The sequence below is a fragment of the Sminthopsis crassicaudata genome, chromosome 2, assembly GCF_048593235.1.
Source record: "Sminthopsis crassicaudata isolate SCR6 chromosome 2, ASM4859323v1, whole genome shotgun sequence".
Lineage (NCBI taxonomy): Eukaryota > Metazoa > Chordata > Mammalia > Dasyuromorphia > Dasyuridae > Sminthopsis > Sminthopsis crassicaudata.
This window is the reverse complement of record NC_133618.1, coordinates 629282655-629301549: the sequence shown is the minus strand read 5'-3', so window position 1 is coordinate 629301549 and position 18895 is coordinate 629282655. Positions and strand designations below refer to the sequence as shown.

The following is an 18895-nucleotide window of genomic DNA, read 5'->3' as shown; positions in this document are numbered from 1 at the left end:
AGGAACTCACTACTGCTTAAGGTTCTAAAATGTCACACAGTTTTCTTTTGCCAGAATCCTCCAAAAACCCATTCCTGAGTCAACAACCAACATAGGAGGAAGAGAGCTTGACAGTCACTTCCTAATTTGACGAAATTGTCACCTTTTCAACAAAATTGGTTTTTCCATCAAGCCTTTCACATCTGACTTAAGATGAAACTTGCAATGGGCTTTTCTGTCTCATATTCTTTAAGCCCCAATTCTACTCCGTTCCACATCTCCCACTCTTCCTTCCCAAACCCCTCTCCCTCCATCGACCTCCAGCCAAAAAAGCCTGAATATTGAACTTTCATTATCGATACAGAGAAAAGCAAGGAGACTACTTGCACAGGACCCCTCCAAAGTACAAAAGCCAGGCTCAGAATTCATTATGGAACCACGTTAGCTCCTTGAAAGTTGTTATTTAGAGTGGGAAATGCAGATAGTCGATTTTTCTTTGGAGAAAGTTCAGGTGTGGCCACACCTGCCAGTAGGAAGACTCTCCCCATCCCCCAGAATCCCATCTGAGAGCCATTTTGGGTCCTAGCAGTAAGGAATACATCTCATCTCCAAGAGCTCCATCTGGGCTTCTATAAGTAGGAAGACTCTCCTTAATCCTCGCTCATGGCATTTCTATAGTGCAATAGAACTCCTTCTTGTCCCTATCTGAAGGGTTTCCAACATTAAGAAAGAAAAACTTTCCCTGAAAAAGAGAGACAACCCTGGGTCTCCAAGGGTCTGAGATCTGGTCAAAGTTTGAGGAGTGAGGCGGGGAGGAGAGGGATGGCTGGGGCCCCTGTGAGCACCCGCCCCAATCCCCCGGAAACCCCAACAGCTCCACACACAAGCATTAACATGTTGCTGCTTCTGCTCCATGCTGTCAGTATTTGGGGGGGGCTGATTTGTCAGAAGGGGAACAGAAATGGAAGGCAGAGGGACAAGCCAGGGGAGGGAGAGATGTTAGGGGTTCACACCATGGCAAAGAAGGGGAGCGTTACCCTGCGCCACAGCCAGACAAGTTGATTTACCTGGAAGGGAGGCCTGGCTGCTGGGCTTGGCTTTTCCGACTGCTGTTGCCTGGATTACATCTTCATTAAATGCTTAATTAAGATTGGGGTGTGGGGAGATCCGGGGCTGGGATTTTTGTGTGGAGGGAAGGGAGAATAACCCTGACTGTAACCTCATCTCTAGCCATTCTTCGAAGTCTTATTAATATCTTGTCCCATACACGAAGTCTTTCCATAACAGACTGACGAATTCTCCTCCTCTGAATGACCACTATACCAGAGTTGGAGCTCCGTGGTACAATCTGCCTGTTTTGGTTGGTTAATTTTGGCCCCTCATGTCTTGTCTTTCTAGAAAGACTCTGGAACCCTTAAATCACATGATTCCTGATTACAAGACAAACAACCAAACAACTGAAGAATCCATAGCTAATGGGCAGAGAGGTCTCAGTGGGGTAGTCACTGGATGGAGTGGGGTGCCCGTGATGAAGGATAAGGATTTCTACTGCTATTGCTATTACCCACCCCAAAGGCCTCCTTTCTTCTCCCGGCTAGCCTGAGCCATGCATGTGTCATTTCTGCTCAGTAGAATGGTAGCTTCTAGAGGACAGGAACTCTTCTTTTTTGTCTATATCCTTAGCTATGTCTGGATTAGCACAGTGCCTGACACATAGAAAGAGCTTAATAAATATTCATTGAATTGAATTAATTGCTGGATCTGACTGGTTTATGTATGCTAAATCCTTGTACTGGAGTACCTGTTTCCTTTTCTGTTAACTTCCTATTCCTCCTTTCCATGGGTGGATTTTAGGAGATGGGCTAGAGGGTTTGAAAGATAGAGAAGAGGGAGAAGGAACTGGGGAATGTGTCTAAAATCCACTGCCTGAGATAAAAGATGCCCCGTGCCAAAGAAGTGTCAGTGGAGTTGGTAAGGTTGGCAATACAAGGTTGGATGGTTCAGGATTCAAGGATAGGGGAGAAGGGAAGGAAGCCACAGCTACTACAATAATTCTGACCTTCCTCATTCACTAGAAATCCCACCTGGGAGGAATGGGGATAGAATTTAGCCTCAGGTTGGCTGAGCTGGCTGGTCATTCCACTAGACCCACAACTCCATCCACCAACTCCTTCTCCCAAGCATCATACACTGGCCCGGGAGAGGCACCCTACTTGTCACCCAAAGCATCAGGCTCTCAGGAAGCAACAGGCAGGGCTAGAGTAGTGCCAAGGAAATGGGGTCACAACAATCTCCCTGAAAAAAAGGAGATTCCATTTCCTCCCTATCACAGATAAAGGGAACTTCCCCCACTTTCTCTTGTTTATCACGGCTCCCAGCCTCTTGACATGACATCATTGCTAAGCAAACCATGAGAGGAGTTTGTAAGAGGCAGGGGAGAGAGGGCAACATCTGACTGCCCCCTATCTCTGTCCTTCATGGCCCTTTTCTGTTCAGAAGTTACTGAAGACTGCTAAGTCTTAGAACCTGGGTTAGATTTGATGGACTTCCCCAAAGGCATACACCCAATAGGAATATGGCGGGTGGAGAAAAAGCTCATAGACACATCTTAAATACTGCCTGATGAATGGATCTCTCCAGAGTAACAGTTGAAGTGTTATGGAGAAATATGGAGAATAGTGCAAAGTGCAGAGATGGGAAATTCTCTTTCTTCTGGGCACCAATCCCAAACCCAGGACAAGCCTAGGAGTCAATTGAATTGAACTGGACTGACTTGAGCAGACAAAAGCCTGTGAGCCCAGCCCTCTGTGCATGGGCGGGCCCGGCCAACAATCTTGCCTTCTCCCAAGCCTCCATATTTCATTGTTTACAGAACACAGGCACAGCATGACCAGGGCATGGTTCGATTTATTTAAAATTCTTTTTATTTCAGAACAAGCATGCTGATATGTACAGAAAGGGGGGAAACCTGTGGAGCTGGCCAAGCAAGCATGTTACAAAGAGAGGAGCACATTCGTTGGAGGCTTGAAATGCCCTTGTCTGAGACTTAACCACACATATGTCTGAGACTAACAACACCTTGGGAACCCCTAGGACTAATCAGCTCTGGGCGGGGACAACCTCTTGATTATTCAACTTCCACTAGTGAAAGCATCATCTCATCCCCATCTTCTCTGTTTCCCTGAACATTTGGGATCCAGTGTTGGCTCCTCAGGCTCACCGGGGATTGGCAAGGGGCTCAGAACCCGGACCCCGAACCAAAGCACTGGTTCTAACACTCAACATGCACAAATGCTAGCCCACTAGACTCAGCTGAATCTGGGGAAGCTGGCCTTTCTCACAAGCCAATTTTTTCAATAAGGAAACCTGAGCACAAACTGGGATTCACTCATTTTTTCCCCCGGTGCATTAAAACAACAAATCTAAACTTCCTAGCCATCTGAAGGCTAAGGCTACATTGAAATGAAGATCAAATAATCGCCAACTCTGTGTCCAAGCAGAAGTATTTGCAAGGGGGCGGGGAAAGGAAAGGGAAATTGATTATCCTGAAGAGGATATAAGGGAGGCAGTGTATCATCAGGGGAGGGGATTCTAGAATATTGCTCCTTAATAAGAATATAATGTCTCCAACACTGACTGCTGTGTATAGCAGTGAAGTCATTTGCATCCCAATAAGGCTCCTTGGATGCTACATAGGTCTTTTTATTGGGCGGGGGGGTGGGGGGGGGAGAGATGCAGGTGGGGAGGAAGGGAAGGAAGAGGGATTCCAAATAGGATTTTGTTTTTGTTAATGTTTTTAGCTTTTCACATTAAGTATTTGGGCTGAGAGGCCATGATGCCAGTTGCGTAATTTGGCAAAACGTGGGCTGTTACGTTCCGTTTCAAACCTTTCCCTGTGGCATAGAGAAAGAGAGAGAGAGAAAGAGGAAGAGGGAAGGTGAGAGGAGGAAGAGAGAAAGACAAAAACAGAGAAATGAAATAAATGAGAGAGAGAGAGAGAGAGAGAGAGAGAGAGAGAGAGAAAGAGAAAAAGAGAGAGAGAGAAAGAGAGAGAAAGAGAGAGAGAAAGAGAAAGAGAGAGAGAGAAAGAGAGAAAGAGAAAAAGAGAGAGAGAAAGAGAAAGAGAGAGAGAGAAAGAGAGAAAGAGAAAAAGAGAGAGAGAAAGAGAAAGAGAGAGAGAAAGAGAGAGAGAGAGAAGGTGAGAGGAGGAAGAGAGAGAGAAAGAGAGAGAGAAAGAGAAAAAGAGAGAGAGAAAGAGAGAGAGAGAGAGAGAGAGAGAGAGAGAGAGAGAGAGAGAGAGAGAGAGAGAGAGAGAGAGAGAGAGAGAGAGAGAGAGAGAGAGAGAGAGAGAGAGAGAGAGAGGAGGGAGAAAGAGAGGGGTTAGGGAACTTATATGTCCACCACTCCCCTACCATACAACTAGGATGAGGGGCAATTTATTTAAATTGGTTTCAAAAGCCACATGGGTTCCCAGTTTGGAGATCTTGAAAGGCCCTGAGTTTCTTTTGCCTAGGCAAGGAGAGACTGCTATATAACCAGGAGCCAATGAGATGGCTAATCTTTGGGATGAATGGTGACCCTCCTTCTCCCCCCTCCCCTAGGAGGATGCCTGGAACATCTCATCCTGCCTTGAAGACCTTGGAAAGTCATTCATTGAGAACTTGTCTGCATTGGGTCTCCCGTGGTCATCCCAGACCCATTTCATGGCAAACCTGAGTCCCATGTTTAACTCGAGGATTTTGGCATTGGGAATGGGAATGAGGAAGATGGGAGGGAGAGCAAGACACATGCCATCCAAGCTTATTTACCTCGCCGTGTTTGGAGGGGTCTGGAAGCTTGTACTCAGCATAGTCTTATCTTAGCCTCTCTAGGGTTCAACTTGGGTAAGGCAGAATTGCTGAATTTTTAGTCTTACCCTGACAGGATTGGGCAGATCTCAAGATTCCTGTGGTCACCAAAAAATGGAGACCTGGGCAATGGGTCTAAAGTTACCACTTCGATTTCTCCTCCTGGTTAAATAATCAGGACAAAAATCTGCCTGCCTGGGAAATGTCCTAATAAAAGGTTTTGACTCAGATAGACTCCTCAGAGTCCCTGAAACTGAGCTCTGCTGCTGCTGGAGAACGTTTGGCCCGCCGCCCTCTCCTTAGAGAGAAAGATAACATCATCGGGCAGCTACCATTCTCTTCCCCCCCCCATCTCCAACACACCTAGGGTGCCCATAACAGCCTAGCACAGCTAGCCAGGTCTGCTGCCTCCTCCAGATCTCTCTAAGCATCAGGAAAGGCACATGCTAAAGAACGTTAGGAAAGAATTAAGTAGGGTTTGATTCATAGGACCAAAATTTGTGAGAATTAAAAGAGGAAAAAAAGGGAGTGCGTGAAGGAAGGAAAAAAAAAAAACAGCAAGATGACCCATCTGGAATTTTGGATCTGGTAGGGGCCATGGAGATCATTTTTACTGACTTTCCCATTTTAAAAATGAGAAGACAAAGGTCCAGATCTTGCCCAAGGCCACATCACTACGCCCACAAGCTTTCCTCTACAACTTACTGGCTTTCCAACAGAAAAAGGCAGGAGTGAGGATGGAAGAAGATTGAAATAGAAGAGTGTACATGGCCCCCTTAAGGAGCACATAACAATCTAAATTGCTTCTATAAACATGTCATTGGGGATAAAAGACCCATTATGGTATGCCCCAGCAAAAAGAGGTGTTTCTTCTTGGAGTACCACAGAATTTAGTGCTAAAAGACACCTTCAAGCTCATCTAGCTAGGATAGCTTAGTGCTTGAGGTACCTTGAAATACAGCCTAATTTTGGAAATTAAGGAATGAAATCAGGTAAGTAAGATGTTAAATTATTTATCCAAGATCACACTAATGTCAAGGAGCAGAGCCAGGATTCAAATCCAGGTCAGAGGAGCATAGATCTCAGAGGCCTTCTAGTCCAACCCCTGCATTTTACAATTGAGGAAACTGAGATTCAGAGAGCCCTTAACCCGAAAGGGGGTAAATAGCAGAGGCAAGATTCAAACCACAGCTCCAGACTGAGAGCATTCTCTCCATCACTTGGAATGGTCGGTCTCATGTAATACATGGAGCCTGGGGGACCTCAGGAGGCCCTGTGCTGGTGATATAATCTGACCCAAATGTCTCACTCCTCCTAAACCAGCCAACAGGGAATGTTTGGAGGATGCAATGACTTTTCAGAGTCCAAGGAGGGTCTAGGTCTTTCTATGTTCCAGAAGCAGATACAGAATAAAGCAGAACACACACACACAGGCCTCATGGGGCTCACAATGCTTCTGAGTGTGGCCCAAATTAAAATGTAGTTCCTATCTGATTCTAATGTTCTGATATATTAATAAAAGAAATATGGAAGCCGGTGTGATTTTTCTAAGTTTGACCTGCAGTGCAGGGTTCTGTAGCCACCATTTTTGTATAGGTTTGACACCACTGGTTGACCAGCCAGGTCCTAGGCACTAATGGAGAGTATGGCTCTCTTTCTATTCAAGAGCACATGAGTTGCCTCTGAGTCACAGACTCCATCGTTACTGGGGTTTTTTGACTGGATGGCACAGTGAGTATGGGGAGGGTTGGGCAATATTCAAGGAGAGAACACATCCCTGCTACAAAGTTTCCATCCTAAAGTAAGGATTGTGAAAACCCAGGTTCAAAGAAATCTCCCGTAAGTGATTTACCAGTGTAAGCCAACTACTCAAGAGCCCAACACAGAAGGGCATAGGATCCTAGATCCTGAACTGGGAAGGACCTCCATGGCCAGCTCTAATCCCTATCCTCCCATTTCACAGAATATAAAACTGAGGATCCAAAAAGAGAAACGACTTGTCAAAGCAATGGGGATTTAAAAAAAAAAAATCTAATCACTTAAATGAAGGTAATTCCACCTTTGAGTGAGTCATGTCATCTTCATTGGTCTCAGCTTTCCTAACTTGTAAAATGAAGACTAGACTAGATTAAATGCCTTTCAAAGGTCCTTCCCAACTCGAAATCTTTGATCCTCAAGCCTCTCTTTTGGATCCTCAAGAAGGAACAATTTCTGCTAGAAATGGGGGAGATGTAGAGAGGATGTAGGATTCTCTTGTCTTCCATGCTGACCTCCATCATCAGAGCTATGGCCAAGGTTGTACCACTGGCCACTGCAAGATGAATTGGATCAGTGACGGAAATATCCTCTTTTTGAGCTGTTCTAGCACAGGGCTAGATATCTGGCTCCCAATGAGACAAGAGCTAACCCTGAGTTTGGGGGAGACATCCTACAATGCCCAGAGTCTCCAGAGCTGCCCTGCTCACCCATGGGACTCCCTCTTAAAAGAGACCTGATTGCTTTAATAGCCACCAATGGGAGCTGAATGGCTCTCAGAGACCTTGAGCGAGAAGTAGAATTATACTCTCACACCTGGACACCACTTTTGTGGAAATCAACTAGGTTCAGAATTGTCTGGTCTGATTTTTTTGCCACAAGGAATATTGTCAAGGCTCTGCTGGTCGAGAAAGTAGGTGGAAAAGCCCTGTGATCTGAGAGATGGTGTGTGTGTGTGTGTGTGTGTGTGTGTGTAGTGTGTATGGGAAGGGAGGGGGAGATGGGAGAGATAGAAAGCATTTTAGTTTGGAAGTAAAGGAGTTAGAAAGGTCTCTTCCGTGTGAGCTGGTTTTAAAGGAGTGGCTGTGGAGGAGCATTAGGAGGTGAGTAGAGGAATGAGAAGGTCACAGAGCCTATTTCCAGGCGCTTACCTTGATCTCCTCAGGGCCTCTTCATCAGGGTCTTGCACTACAAGAGGGAAAAGCACTGTTAGAAAGGCATGCACGAGGATCAAAGTTGGCCTGACTTTATAAAGTTAAAAACCCTGATTTTTGAACCCAGATGAGTTCTACATGGCTCCGCCTGACCCGGACAGACACTGCTCGGGGGAGGTAGGTTAAAGAAGCCTTGTTGCTTTTTAAACCACCTCCAACCAGCCAACAACTGGCCAAGGTGGGCCAAATCAGCATGGGGGATGTACAAAGTCTAGGTGGTCATCTATGCTTGGCTGCTACCTGGCTGTGCCAGCAAATCTCCCAGTAGAACTCAATTTCCTCTGATAACAATGGATAGCATTTACATAGCCTTTTAAGGTTTACAATATACTTTATAGTTATTATCTCACTTGATCCTTATAATAACCTATAAGGTAGATACCATTATTATCCTGAATTTATAGATAAGGAAACTGAGGCACTTGCCGGGATCACACAACAAATAAATGCTAGAAGTAGGGTTTGAATTTAGGTTCTTCCTGATTCCAAGTCCAGCACTCTATCTATGTATAAAATGAGAGGGCTGCAGAGAAAGGACTATGGGGACTGAGTGTGGATCGCAACATAGTGTCTTCACTTTTGTTGTGGTTGTTTGCTTGAATTTTGTTTTCTTTCTCGTTTTATTTTCTTTTTTGATCTGATGCTTCTCATGTTGCATAATAATTGTGGAAATATATAGATAGAAGAATTGCACATGTTTAATATATATTGGATTACTTGCCAGCTAGAGGAGTGGGTAGGGGCAAGAGAAGGAGAAAAAAAAATTGGAACACAAGATTTTGCAAGGGTGAATATTGAAAACTATCTAAGCATAATGTTTTGAAAAGAAGAAGCTTTAAAAAATAAAATGAAATGAAAAGAGTGGATTAGGTGATCTCTAAGATCCCTTCAAACACTACCAATGGGGGACGTGGAAGAGAATAAACATTTATTAAGTGCCTACAATACAACTGGCACTGGGATAAGTCCTTTATAAATATGATCGCATTTGATCTAGGATAGTCTACCAAATATTATCTCATTTTATTCTAGAACATTTTATATAGGTAAAATGGGTTAATACACCTCAGAACTGAGCATTGAGGGTGCTAAAAACACAATATATTGGTTGGAGGGGAGAAATGACTAATTAAAGAACACCAGAGTCTCTGGTGGTGGAATTAGGGATGTCACTCAACTGGGAGGCAGCCTCAGTTAAACTGAGAGCTCAGGTTAAAAAGGCCCAGGACCTTCTCCAGCCAAGCTGATCCATATCTAGCCACTGGACCCAGATAGCTCTGGAGGGAAAATGGGGCCGGTGACCTTGCACAGCCCTCCCTCCCTTCAATCCAATTTGCTTTCGTGCCATGGCAGCATCTCCCTGAGGTCATGGTTCTGTTTGAGAACAAAGAAAAGCCAACAGGGAGGAGGCAATAGAACTGTGCCTGATGTCAGTACAGTTGGTCATGCCCTTGGGTGTAAATGAAGAAATGATAAGCCGTAAACTTGATTGATCTGTGTCGAATGAAGGGAATCCATGACTAAGTAGGGATTTTCCTTAGAAGCAACGGGCCTGGGAACAAGTCCCTTCTTGCTTTGTCACAGTGCTGAGGCCGTAAAGAGCCCAGAAGATTGTCCACTTTCTTTATCCAACCTCCCTAACCACCCTCTAGGAGGAACTACAGGCCTGGGCTGGTCACTATTTGCAAGCCTGCAATCTGAGTGGGGAGAATGGTTGGCTAGGCCCCTCAGCTTGGCAACAAGGCCTTTCAGGGCCAGACTCCAAGCTCCCACCTCATCTGTGTGTAGTGGAAAGAGTGAGGGACCTCAAAATAGCAGATGTAGCTTCCAAGACCACTTTTGTTACTTATTCCCTGTGTGATCCTCAGCAAGTTCGTAAACGGGTCTGGGACTCAGTGACATTTCCTGGGAACTGAAGGCCCCGGCCTAGCTGACCTCTAAGATAGGTACATCTAGTTCTTCATCTTGGACGGGAGCTACTTACTGTATTCCGTGCCAGTCATCTGCGCCAGGATTCGGAAGGAGCGCGACTGCAGATTGGAGGAGCGGCGGGTCCACTCATCCATTTCATCTTCAGGCTTGTTCTGGTTTTTAATCACAGCCTGATACACGGGGGAAGCACTGTCTACTGCGAGATCTTTAACGGGGATGTTACTGCAATGCAGAAAGAGGGTGTTGGAAAAGGTCGGGGGCCACAGGGAGCACTTGGTGCTGTGTCCAGCACATGACCCTGGTCACCCCCATCACTTTTTTTTTTTTTAAGAAAAGGAAGAAAAATTCCACCCCACCCCCCAGTGCACCCGAGGGAAAAATGGATTTTTTGTGAAGAAGTTGTACAAAGTGATTGAGAGGTAGGGAGAAGACAGCATGCTGGAGGGCTGTCTGGGTCATTGGCGCTCAGTCCTGCTCACCCTGTAGAATTTTTTTTCCATTCATTCATTCATTGCAGAAGACTAAAATAAAATGTTCTAAGTCTATAAGATCCAACACCATGTGGGATCTGATCAGTCCAGCCTGGAAAGTTAAACAGTCACCGGGTGCAGAGGAGACAATGGGAATTCTGGGATGTTGCTCAGCTCAGTCCTGGGAGCAATGGCACTGGAGAGGAAGGAAAGCTATTCTTCACATCAGTTAGCCCTGCCTCCTTCTGAAATCTCCTTGGAAGCTTTGATATTGCATCTTACTTTATCAGAACAAGCCCCACTGGGGAGCACCCGGGCAGCCAAACTAAGCCTCTGTCTCCCTCCTCCCTTTACCCAGTGGCATTAAGCACTGATCAAAGGAGATGAATGTCCATCAGTGGCAAGGAGACCACCGTTCCCTTTCAAGGGCAAGGCAAGTTTTTAATGACTTTCCTAAAAGTGACTTAAGTGGCCCTATCTCATGCTAATGACCCTACACTCCAAGATCCAGGCTAGAAAAATATAGGGCGTGAAGAGAGCAAGAATCATACAAAAGAAATGGGTTCTCCTCTTTCTATTTGCTAGGAGCTCAGGAATCTGCCCTTTGAAGGAAGCTTCTAATTCAGGGCTGAAAAAGCAATACAGTGAAAATACTAGCTTCAGAATGGAGGGACATGGATTCAAATCCTGCCTCTGACATTTACAATCTGTGTGACTAGGGGTGAATTTTTTCACTTCTTTGAGTCTCAGTTTCTCTAACTGTATAATGAGGGGGATTGATGAAATGGTTTCTAAGGTTTCTTTCTGAATCTATGATTGTCAAGATTCACATACTCTGTCCCTCTTAGGCAGTTGGTACTACAGGCTTGGAGACACATCCGTTAGGTTGAGTTGGGGCCTGTTTGAGTCTGGCCAGTGTATTGACTTCTTGGACTGAGGGTGTTTTATTTTTTATTTATTTATTTATTTTTCTGAGGCTGGGGTTAAGTGACTTGCCCAGGGTCACACAGCTAGGAAGTGTTAAGTGTCTGAGACCAGATTTGAACTCTGGTCCTCCTGAATTCAGGGCTGGTGCTCTATCCACTGCGCCACCTAGCTGCCCCAGACGGAGGGTGTTTTAGAAATTCCCCAAATGTCAGGAACTGGGTAGAAGCTTAGAAGCAACTCTACACTGGTGGATTGCCTTTGCTCAGTCGACTGCTGATATTGCCAGTCTGTATTCAAGCCAAAGATTCTAGATTTGGCTCCCTGTCATCCCCTAGATGGTATGACTCATCTTGAACATCTGGCCCTACTTGACTGAGTGTGGACAAGAACAGCACCAATGGGCATTGAGGGGACTGGACCAGAGAGTGAATATCTACCACACTGAAAAAAGAGAAAAGTGACAACACTGTCAATTCCTACTCTAACTAAGAGCTAGGATGAGGCTCTAGTAAAGGCAGCATGCCTCTGGAAGTCTCCAAGACTCCTAGTAGGAACCATCAAAGTATGAGTAGGTTTGTTCACTCTGTTAGAGGAGCAGGAAGTAGCCAAACCTTGCAGGGCACCTTCCTCATCATCAGTTGCCCATGAGACTTGGGTGTTCAGGGGCTGGCCCTAGTTGTACACACTCTAATGTCTGATTGACATTAAGACAATTGACATTGCCTTGTCCTGGATTTTCTTCTGAGTTTCTGCAGGCATCTGAACAGGCTTCATGTTCCTGCTGGCCCTGAGTGTGGCCAGAGCAAAATGACCCTTGTTATGTTTGGGGCCAAGTGGAAGCCAAATAAAGAAGAACGAAAAATGGATTCTGTTTGCTGTGAGGGAAGATCTTGAGGTCCTTGAGGTCTAGACTGATGGCAAGATAGTCCGGACTGCCCTCAAGTACCACACAGCAGGGCAGGTGTGGGACTGTTCCTAAAGTTTTGTCTTTCAATTCCTTTTCAATATCATTTAGAAATAGTACATCCTAATCTTTATCCCACTAGTCTCTTTAGTTTTCTCTTTTCTTTCATGATTTCATTTTTACCTGTTAGGTTTTTTACAGGGGAGCTTTTTGCTTAAAGGTTAAATAATGGAATTCTGAGAATTGGAGGGCATGAAGAATGAGTCCTCCCTGCATTCAAAGCCTCAAAAGACCCCTGAAGTCCCTGGAATGTTTTCACTGGGATCAAAGGCATTAACTGAGTCTCCAGCTGAGAAAAGCAGGGAAACTGAAATTTTCTGCTAAATCAATGCTAATCTGGATCATTTGTGCTGGAAGGATTAGGCCCATGCCAGGGAGTCAGAGGAGATTTGTCATATTGGAAGAGAGCAGGTTTGGAGAAGAGAAATATTGGGAAATGTCCAACACCGAGATTCTTAAAGACGTATTGAAATATCGCAGTTCAGGAAAATAATTTGGACAGTCAGCCATTGAGCTCGGCGAGGCACCCCATGCTTGCCTTTGGTTCAATTAAGACAGGGCCCAGTTCAATTCATCGCAAGTCAATTCAGCTCCATCCTCAATGCTCAGAGGCCTCTCACTAAGCTTTCAGACACATCTCAATAAATGGTTTCCAAGCCACAGAACAAGAATATCCATTCTGATGGCAAAGGAAACATCGGGGGCCTTTGTATTGCAAGTGTTTTCTTATGCTAAGCAGGGGCCAGGAAATTCTTCTTGGAATCTCTGCCTCTTTCCCTCCACCTTCTCTTGACTGATTTCCTACCCATCTTTTGAAATAGAGCTCAACTATTATTGCCTTCTCCAGGGAGTCTGTCTGCCCTTAGGCTTTCACTCATCCCAACTGATAAAGGACTTTTTGCTCCATCAGATGTTTGCCAAGGATTAAGATGGATTTTGGCTATGTAGTGTATTCCCTTAGTAGACTGCAAGCTTCTACACACAGTAGGTGCTTCATAAATGTTAAACTGAATCAAAGAACGTGTGATTGGGGCTGTAAGATTGTATTAGATGATGGCTACAGTCTCTTCCAGACATTAATCCTAGGCCAGCAGATGGTCCCTTCCAGGGCCCTTTCCCGTGATGATACTTTAGACAAGGTCTCTAAGCATCCTGCCTTCCATCCAAAGACACCAACACTCCAAGAAACTGCACAAAATTATGTCAGAATAAGGATCTGAACCCCCTCTACCAGAGGAAGCTCAAGTCTGTTAAGGGACGGACCTCTCAAGGAACCCAGACTTTGACCTTGGATTCTACAGAGTCTCTGGGGGCAGATTTTCACACAATCCTGTAGATAAGGCCTGCAGGCTGAAGGCCACCCAGCTCCCGGATGACCGGACGCGGTTCCCATTTCCGGAAGCTATGAGTCAGGGAGCAGGCGACGGGGTGACAACTCTGGGCACAAAGCTGCTGCCCTCTGTACTTGTCATGGAACACACCAGATCAAATCCACACCCCGTTACCCAATCACCCCAAAGGAGCAGGCAGGAAGGCAGGCAGACAAATAGACGGACTCAGGGAGGGGGAGAGATGCATCTACTTACACAAGTGGTGATTCTCTGCCAGGTGGGAGATGAAAACCCAGCATTGAGTGAGTGGTTTCCATCGATAAACAGAGGGGGTGTAGAGCACACAGTGGGGCAAAGTTAGTACCAGAAATGAGTTACAAGAGGAAGAATTGAATAAAGAAAGGAGAGAAAAAAAAAGAAAAGAAACATCAATGAGGAAAAAAAAAAAAACAAGTTAATCAACACCAGCTAATCGAAATAAGCGCAAGTAGGCTCAGTACACTGGAGGCAGCATCGTGGTTTAGATGTCAAGGGAACCGGATCCAAGTACTGCATTCTGACACTTACCAACAGTGTGTTTTATGTTTTAATATGTTTTGCAAAAGGTAGCATAGTGTTACAGAAAAAAACAGGACCCCTGAGTTCAAATCCCCCCCAAGATACTTATTGTCCGCGTTACCTAGGAAAGCAACATTCTCTCAAAGTCTCAGTTTCAGATCTGTAAAATGGGGTAATGAAGATGTCTGAACTATCTACCTTGTAGGACTGTATATGAAAAATATTTAAAGCATCATAAAAAGGTGATTTTGTTTTTGTTATGGATTAAGCTCCTCATTTGTAAATAAGAATGACGATAGTTGTCATTCTCACACAACCTTGCAGAGTTGTGAGGGAAATGCTTTGCAAACTTTAAGGTACCTGCAAGTATAAGTTGCTGTGGTTACATTGCTTTACCTCTCAGCCTCAGGTTCCTCATCTGTAAAATGGGCCAGTATCATAAGATGGAATAAGGTAATGGATGGAAATCTGGTAAACCTGCACAGCCTGCTATGAATGTCTGTCTCTCACATGACAGCTTTAGAAGAATTATGTTTACAGGGAGGTACAAGGCATTTTTCTTCCCTCCACTTCCCTAGTCCATATGGTAGACAATAAATGCTTATTGACTTATCTTGACTAAGACTTCCACCATCTTTCTGTGGTTCTATGGCTTTGGAGACCTCTGAGAAAGGTGGGTCAAACAGAAGGCCAGAACTCTGAGAAGTATACTGAAACAAGGTGGTAACTCAGTGGAACTGATGAGACAATGGCTCTCTAGTTCACATATATATATGCTTAGTACTTAGTATGGTGATGAAATGGTTCTCTAACTTCACACATAATCAGTATGATGTAACGGTGTAATTACAATAAAGTATATAAGGGCTAAGGACTAGAAGAGAGACATTCTATCTTTGACCAGCCTCATGGTGGCTGTCCTGCCTCCTGTACTCAGATCAAGGCTGGTCCCGAGGTCCTCCAGAAAGCTAGCCCGAACACTACAGGCACACCTTGTACAAAGTACAATGGAAAGGGGGAGAATTAGACCAATTAGAGACCAATGTTTCAGTCCTGGGCCTTAGCCCCGGTACTTGCCATCTGTATCGCCTTGGGTAATCTCTCTCTGCCTCAGTTTCCCAAGCTATAAAATAAGTTGGTGATTGGATTGGATAATTCCCTAAGTTTGGCTTAAGCTTAAAGTTACCCTGTACAAAACTACTAGATATTTCTTCTGCTTTCCATCCCTCAGATATGTCCAGGCCAATTTCTTCTCTCTCACACACACACCATAATATAAGGGCTGGTAACACATAAAATATCCTGGATAATGGTGAGGAATGGTAAAAGAAGTGAGAAAATACTTTTTAGTCCCCTCCTCCACATGGTTTTTTAATAGTTAAAAGATCTAGAATAAACATTTAAAAATTCTATTTGTAGGGATTGTATAGATTGCTACCCAGTATGGAACAGAGACATAATTTCCCTGCCCCCAAATGGGCAATAATGGTCAAATTTTGAAAATTTACACACTAATCACCTTTGGGATGAATCCAAGAATATAGGGAGTCCCTTCTCGGGATCCCTTGAAGATGGAGGCAAGGCAGCAAGAGAGGCTTTTGGAATTATCCTGGTCTTTAATTTTTCCTTCTTTATCATGCACCAGCTTACAATTGTATAGCCTGCTCTTCAAAACAGATAGTTTTCATTGTCACTTGGGGCAATGCACAAATAAGGAATCCTTTCACAGCTCTGATCTCAGTGGAAAACCCCTGACCCGTATTCTATTTTCAGAGCTGCCTTCCTATTCTTGATCTTAGCTTGAAGAGAGAGAGAAATGGAGCAGTACATTTTCCATCTCAAGTGTGAAAAAATCAGAATAAATAAGAGATAGTTAAAAAGGGAGAAAATTGTGCTTAGATATCACCAAAATACCCCAGAAAATGAAGAATTCTCAAAAAAGTCTCTGAAATGGGCTGGCTCTGGTCCCAGAAGTTTGTTCTCTTTCCCTCCTCTGAATTAAAAATCAAGTAAAATTTATCTTTCTCTAGAAAAGCATTCAGAGCTTCAAGAGGATATTTGGAATCAACATCCTAACAGCTAGTCTTGCCTCTTAGGAGTTTGGAATGGAGGCTACCCTAGAGATGCCTGAAATATATTCCTTTCCCCTGTTAGCAGGAGACCAAATGGTTTCTCTAGTCCTCCTGGAATTTTTCAACAGCCTGTCTAGAAAAGATCCCAGGACTATGAAAAATCATGAAGGACAAGACAGCTCGATGACCCCAAGGGATTCCCAGAAGCACTTCCTTTTCATTTTCTCCACTTTTTCTCATTTTCTTTTCTCTTCTGTCTGCTGGCACTTACTATCAAGACATCTGGGGAAAGGCAGATTTGTTCTACTTGGACCTGGGGTGGGCAGAGATAGGTCATATGAAGAAACTAAGAAATTCTCAGCCCCCAGCCTATCAAAGCCCTAGGATACTAAAGAGGGATTTCAGTTAGAATTCTAAAATTGAAGACAAAGAAGGAGAGCAAACATTACCGGGTAATTCTGAGACATAGAATTGTTCTTGTTGGGATTTCCATCTAGAAGCTCACCCTGACCAAATAGTGCTTGGTTAACCAATCGTAGACAGGTGGATAGGGAAGCAGCTGAAGGCACCATCTGTCAGAAGATAATCTTGTGAACCATGTTAGTGATGAAGAAGATGTTGTTTGTGGTCAAGTGGCATTTGGGTAAGTGGTATTTGCAACTGGGCACCTGGTCAGATCCCTTTAATGCAGTTGTCCTATACTTTTAAGCACATTGTGACAACTCATTTGTGTTCCTTCCTGTGTCCCTTTGCCAGGGATGTTCTCTGAGGAGATTTCTATAGCTTCCCTGTCTTTATTACAAGTAGGTGTGACTTTGCTCATGTGACTCAACCTTCCTGGACTTCATTTTCCTCATCTGTAAAATGGTACATGACCTCTGAGGACCTCCCAGGTCTGAGGCTATGATCCTCCAATGCCCTTCAGGCCCACAGTCTTCTGAGACCCGTTCCAGACCAAAGAGAACCTTGGACTAGGAGAGGGAACAGGTGCCCCCTGCCAGGCACAGGCACGATGGGGATCAGGTCTTACCCGCTGAACTCGCTGCCCTGAGCTTGGGCCTGGCCAGCGATGGCATCCATGATGGCATCCTGGGAGTACATGCTGATGGGCGTGTTGTACTGGGCATGGATGATGGTGGCCTTGCCCCCAAGCCCCTTCACCTCGATGGGCTTGTGGGTTGACAGGGCAGAGTCCTTCAGGGCATTGGGATTGAAGCGTTCCTGGTACTCCGCACTGGGGGTAGGAGAAGGGAGGAGGAAACATAGGGGTAGGGAGGGACGAAGGGGGTGAGAGGTAGGCCGAGAACAGGAGGCAAAGAAGGGATGGAGGAGGAAATAAGGAAACAAGGAAGGACAGAGGGTCTGGCATTAGATAGAAAATCAAAGAAAGGGAGATGAGCCAGCTGATGGGAGATATCTTACAGAGAAAAGGCACCGGGACTAAGTGGTAATGGGTCAGCCTACTGGGCTTGATCAAGGAAGGGGATCAGGCAAAGGGAGGAGGGAATGGAGAAATGACTGCTGGAAGGTTCCAGGCATCTTAACAGAATGTATGTCTGGCTCTTGCCACAGTGCCTGGTATTCAGTAGGCATTTAATAAATGCTTGCAAATTGGCTCTATCTTGCCATTGGATTTCTTTAAGGGAAAAAAATTGACTGTCTTGGCTGCTACAGACCTTTTTAACTTGATTCCACTGTAAGAAAACCTTATCCACCAGCTCAAAAAGGCCTTCCTCATGGTCCTAGAATGTACCCAGACAGGATGGCACAGTGGATAGAGCACTAGCCCTGGAGTCAGGAGGATCTGAATTCAAATTCAGCCTCAGATACTTGCCACTCCTACTTGGGGGCTCATCAAAAACAAAACAAAACGAAAAAACAAAAACAAAAACTGGACAGCCTCATAGGATAGGCCCAGAGGAGCTGTGGGTGCCCATATGGGCTCCTGTGCCCATTAGGTTCTGTCAGATATCTCACTCTGCACAGACTTGACATCAGGGATGGGGCAGGAGAAGGAAGAAAACAAGAACCACTCTCGTGGACACAGACAGACAGACAGACAAGAGCAGACAGACTCGTCCAATCCATGCCATCTAAGGCCCAGAAGCAAAGAGCATCCCTGCCATGTCCTGCATTGGAGAAATGGGGGCTTCACTCTCCTCAGAGGGAGGGCCCCGATCTTCAATCCCTCATTGGTCTCTGCCATCTGGAAGTTTCCTGAAGGGGTAATAGTTCAGGGGGTTGTGTTTCTCCTGGCTCTTTCTGGGGATCCCTCATGTTCCTCTGGCAGGGACCCTCTGCGCAGATCAGAACAAAATTTCTATCCATGTAGCAGACAGCAAGCAGCTGAGTCCAGCCCCACTGTCCCCAAGTCCAGATCCCTAGAAGACCCAGTGTGGCTTCCCGATTTGTGAGTTAGGGATGAGCTCCTGAAGGACGGAGCTTGTACCTGGAGCTTCTCCCCAAGAAGCCCAGACCTTGATATTCGGAGGCCACGTGCCTAGGGATAGCCAATTTTGTGGGAGGGAGACATGCGGATCCATGCAACATAACTTGGCCAAGAATCCCGGGAAGGGACGGGATTTCTAGAAGGAAGGAGTCAGAAAAAAGATGACCTGACTCTAAGAAGAAGAAATTTGGGTGAGGGGCTAAGGGAAGATGGAACCCCTGGGCAGGGGGAGAGAGAATAGGGACCCAACAGAGACAGCTGATGATCTGGCCAATTGTATGGCCAGCAGCCCACTCCCAAAGCCAGCCAAGCATGGCAGAAACACAGCTGGAAACACAATCCCATGCGAGCCACCCTCGAGCTCCACACAGAACACGGTAACTCGGGCTTTTTCTAT

The 18895-nt window shown here is 45.2% G+C and overlaps 1 protein-coding gene across 18 annotated transcripts in view; it reads right to left on the bottom strand.

Moving 5' to 3' along the window:
• LDB3 (LIM domain binding 3) overlaps window positions 1-18895 on the bottom strand; it is a 123757-nt gene that overhangs the window by 38190 nt on the left and 66672 nt on the right. For 5 of the 18 annotated variants that reach the window (XM_074296404.1, XM_074296409.1, XM_074296400.1 and 2 more), the window contains exons 6-8: window positions 17080-17283; window positions 9780-9949; window positions 7733-7769 (exon numbers count right to left, since the gene is read on the bottom strand). In XM_074296404.1, coding sequence (XP_074152505.1) covers window positions 7733-7769; window positions 9780-9949; window positions 17080-17283 — 411 coding nt within the window. Of the gene's footprint in view, window positions 1-2880; window positions 3873-7732; window positions 7770-9779; window positions 9950-13674; window positions 13690-17079; window positions 17284-18895 lie in introns of those variants that run through there. The other 13 variants (XM_074296396.1, XM_074296397.1, XM_074296395.1 and 10 more) reach the window with 4 other exon arrangements.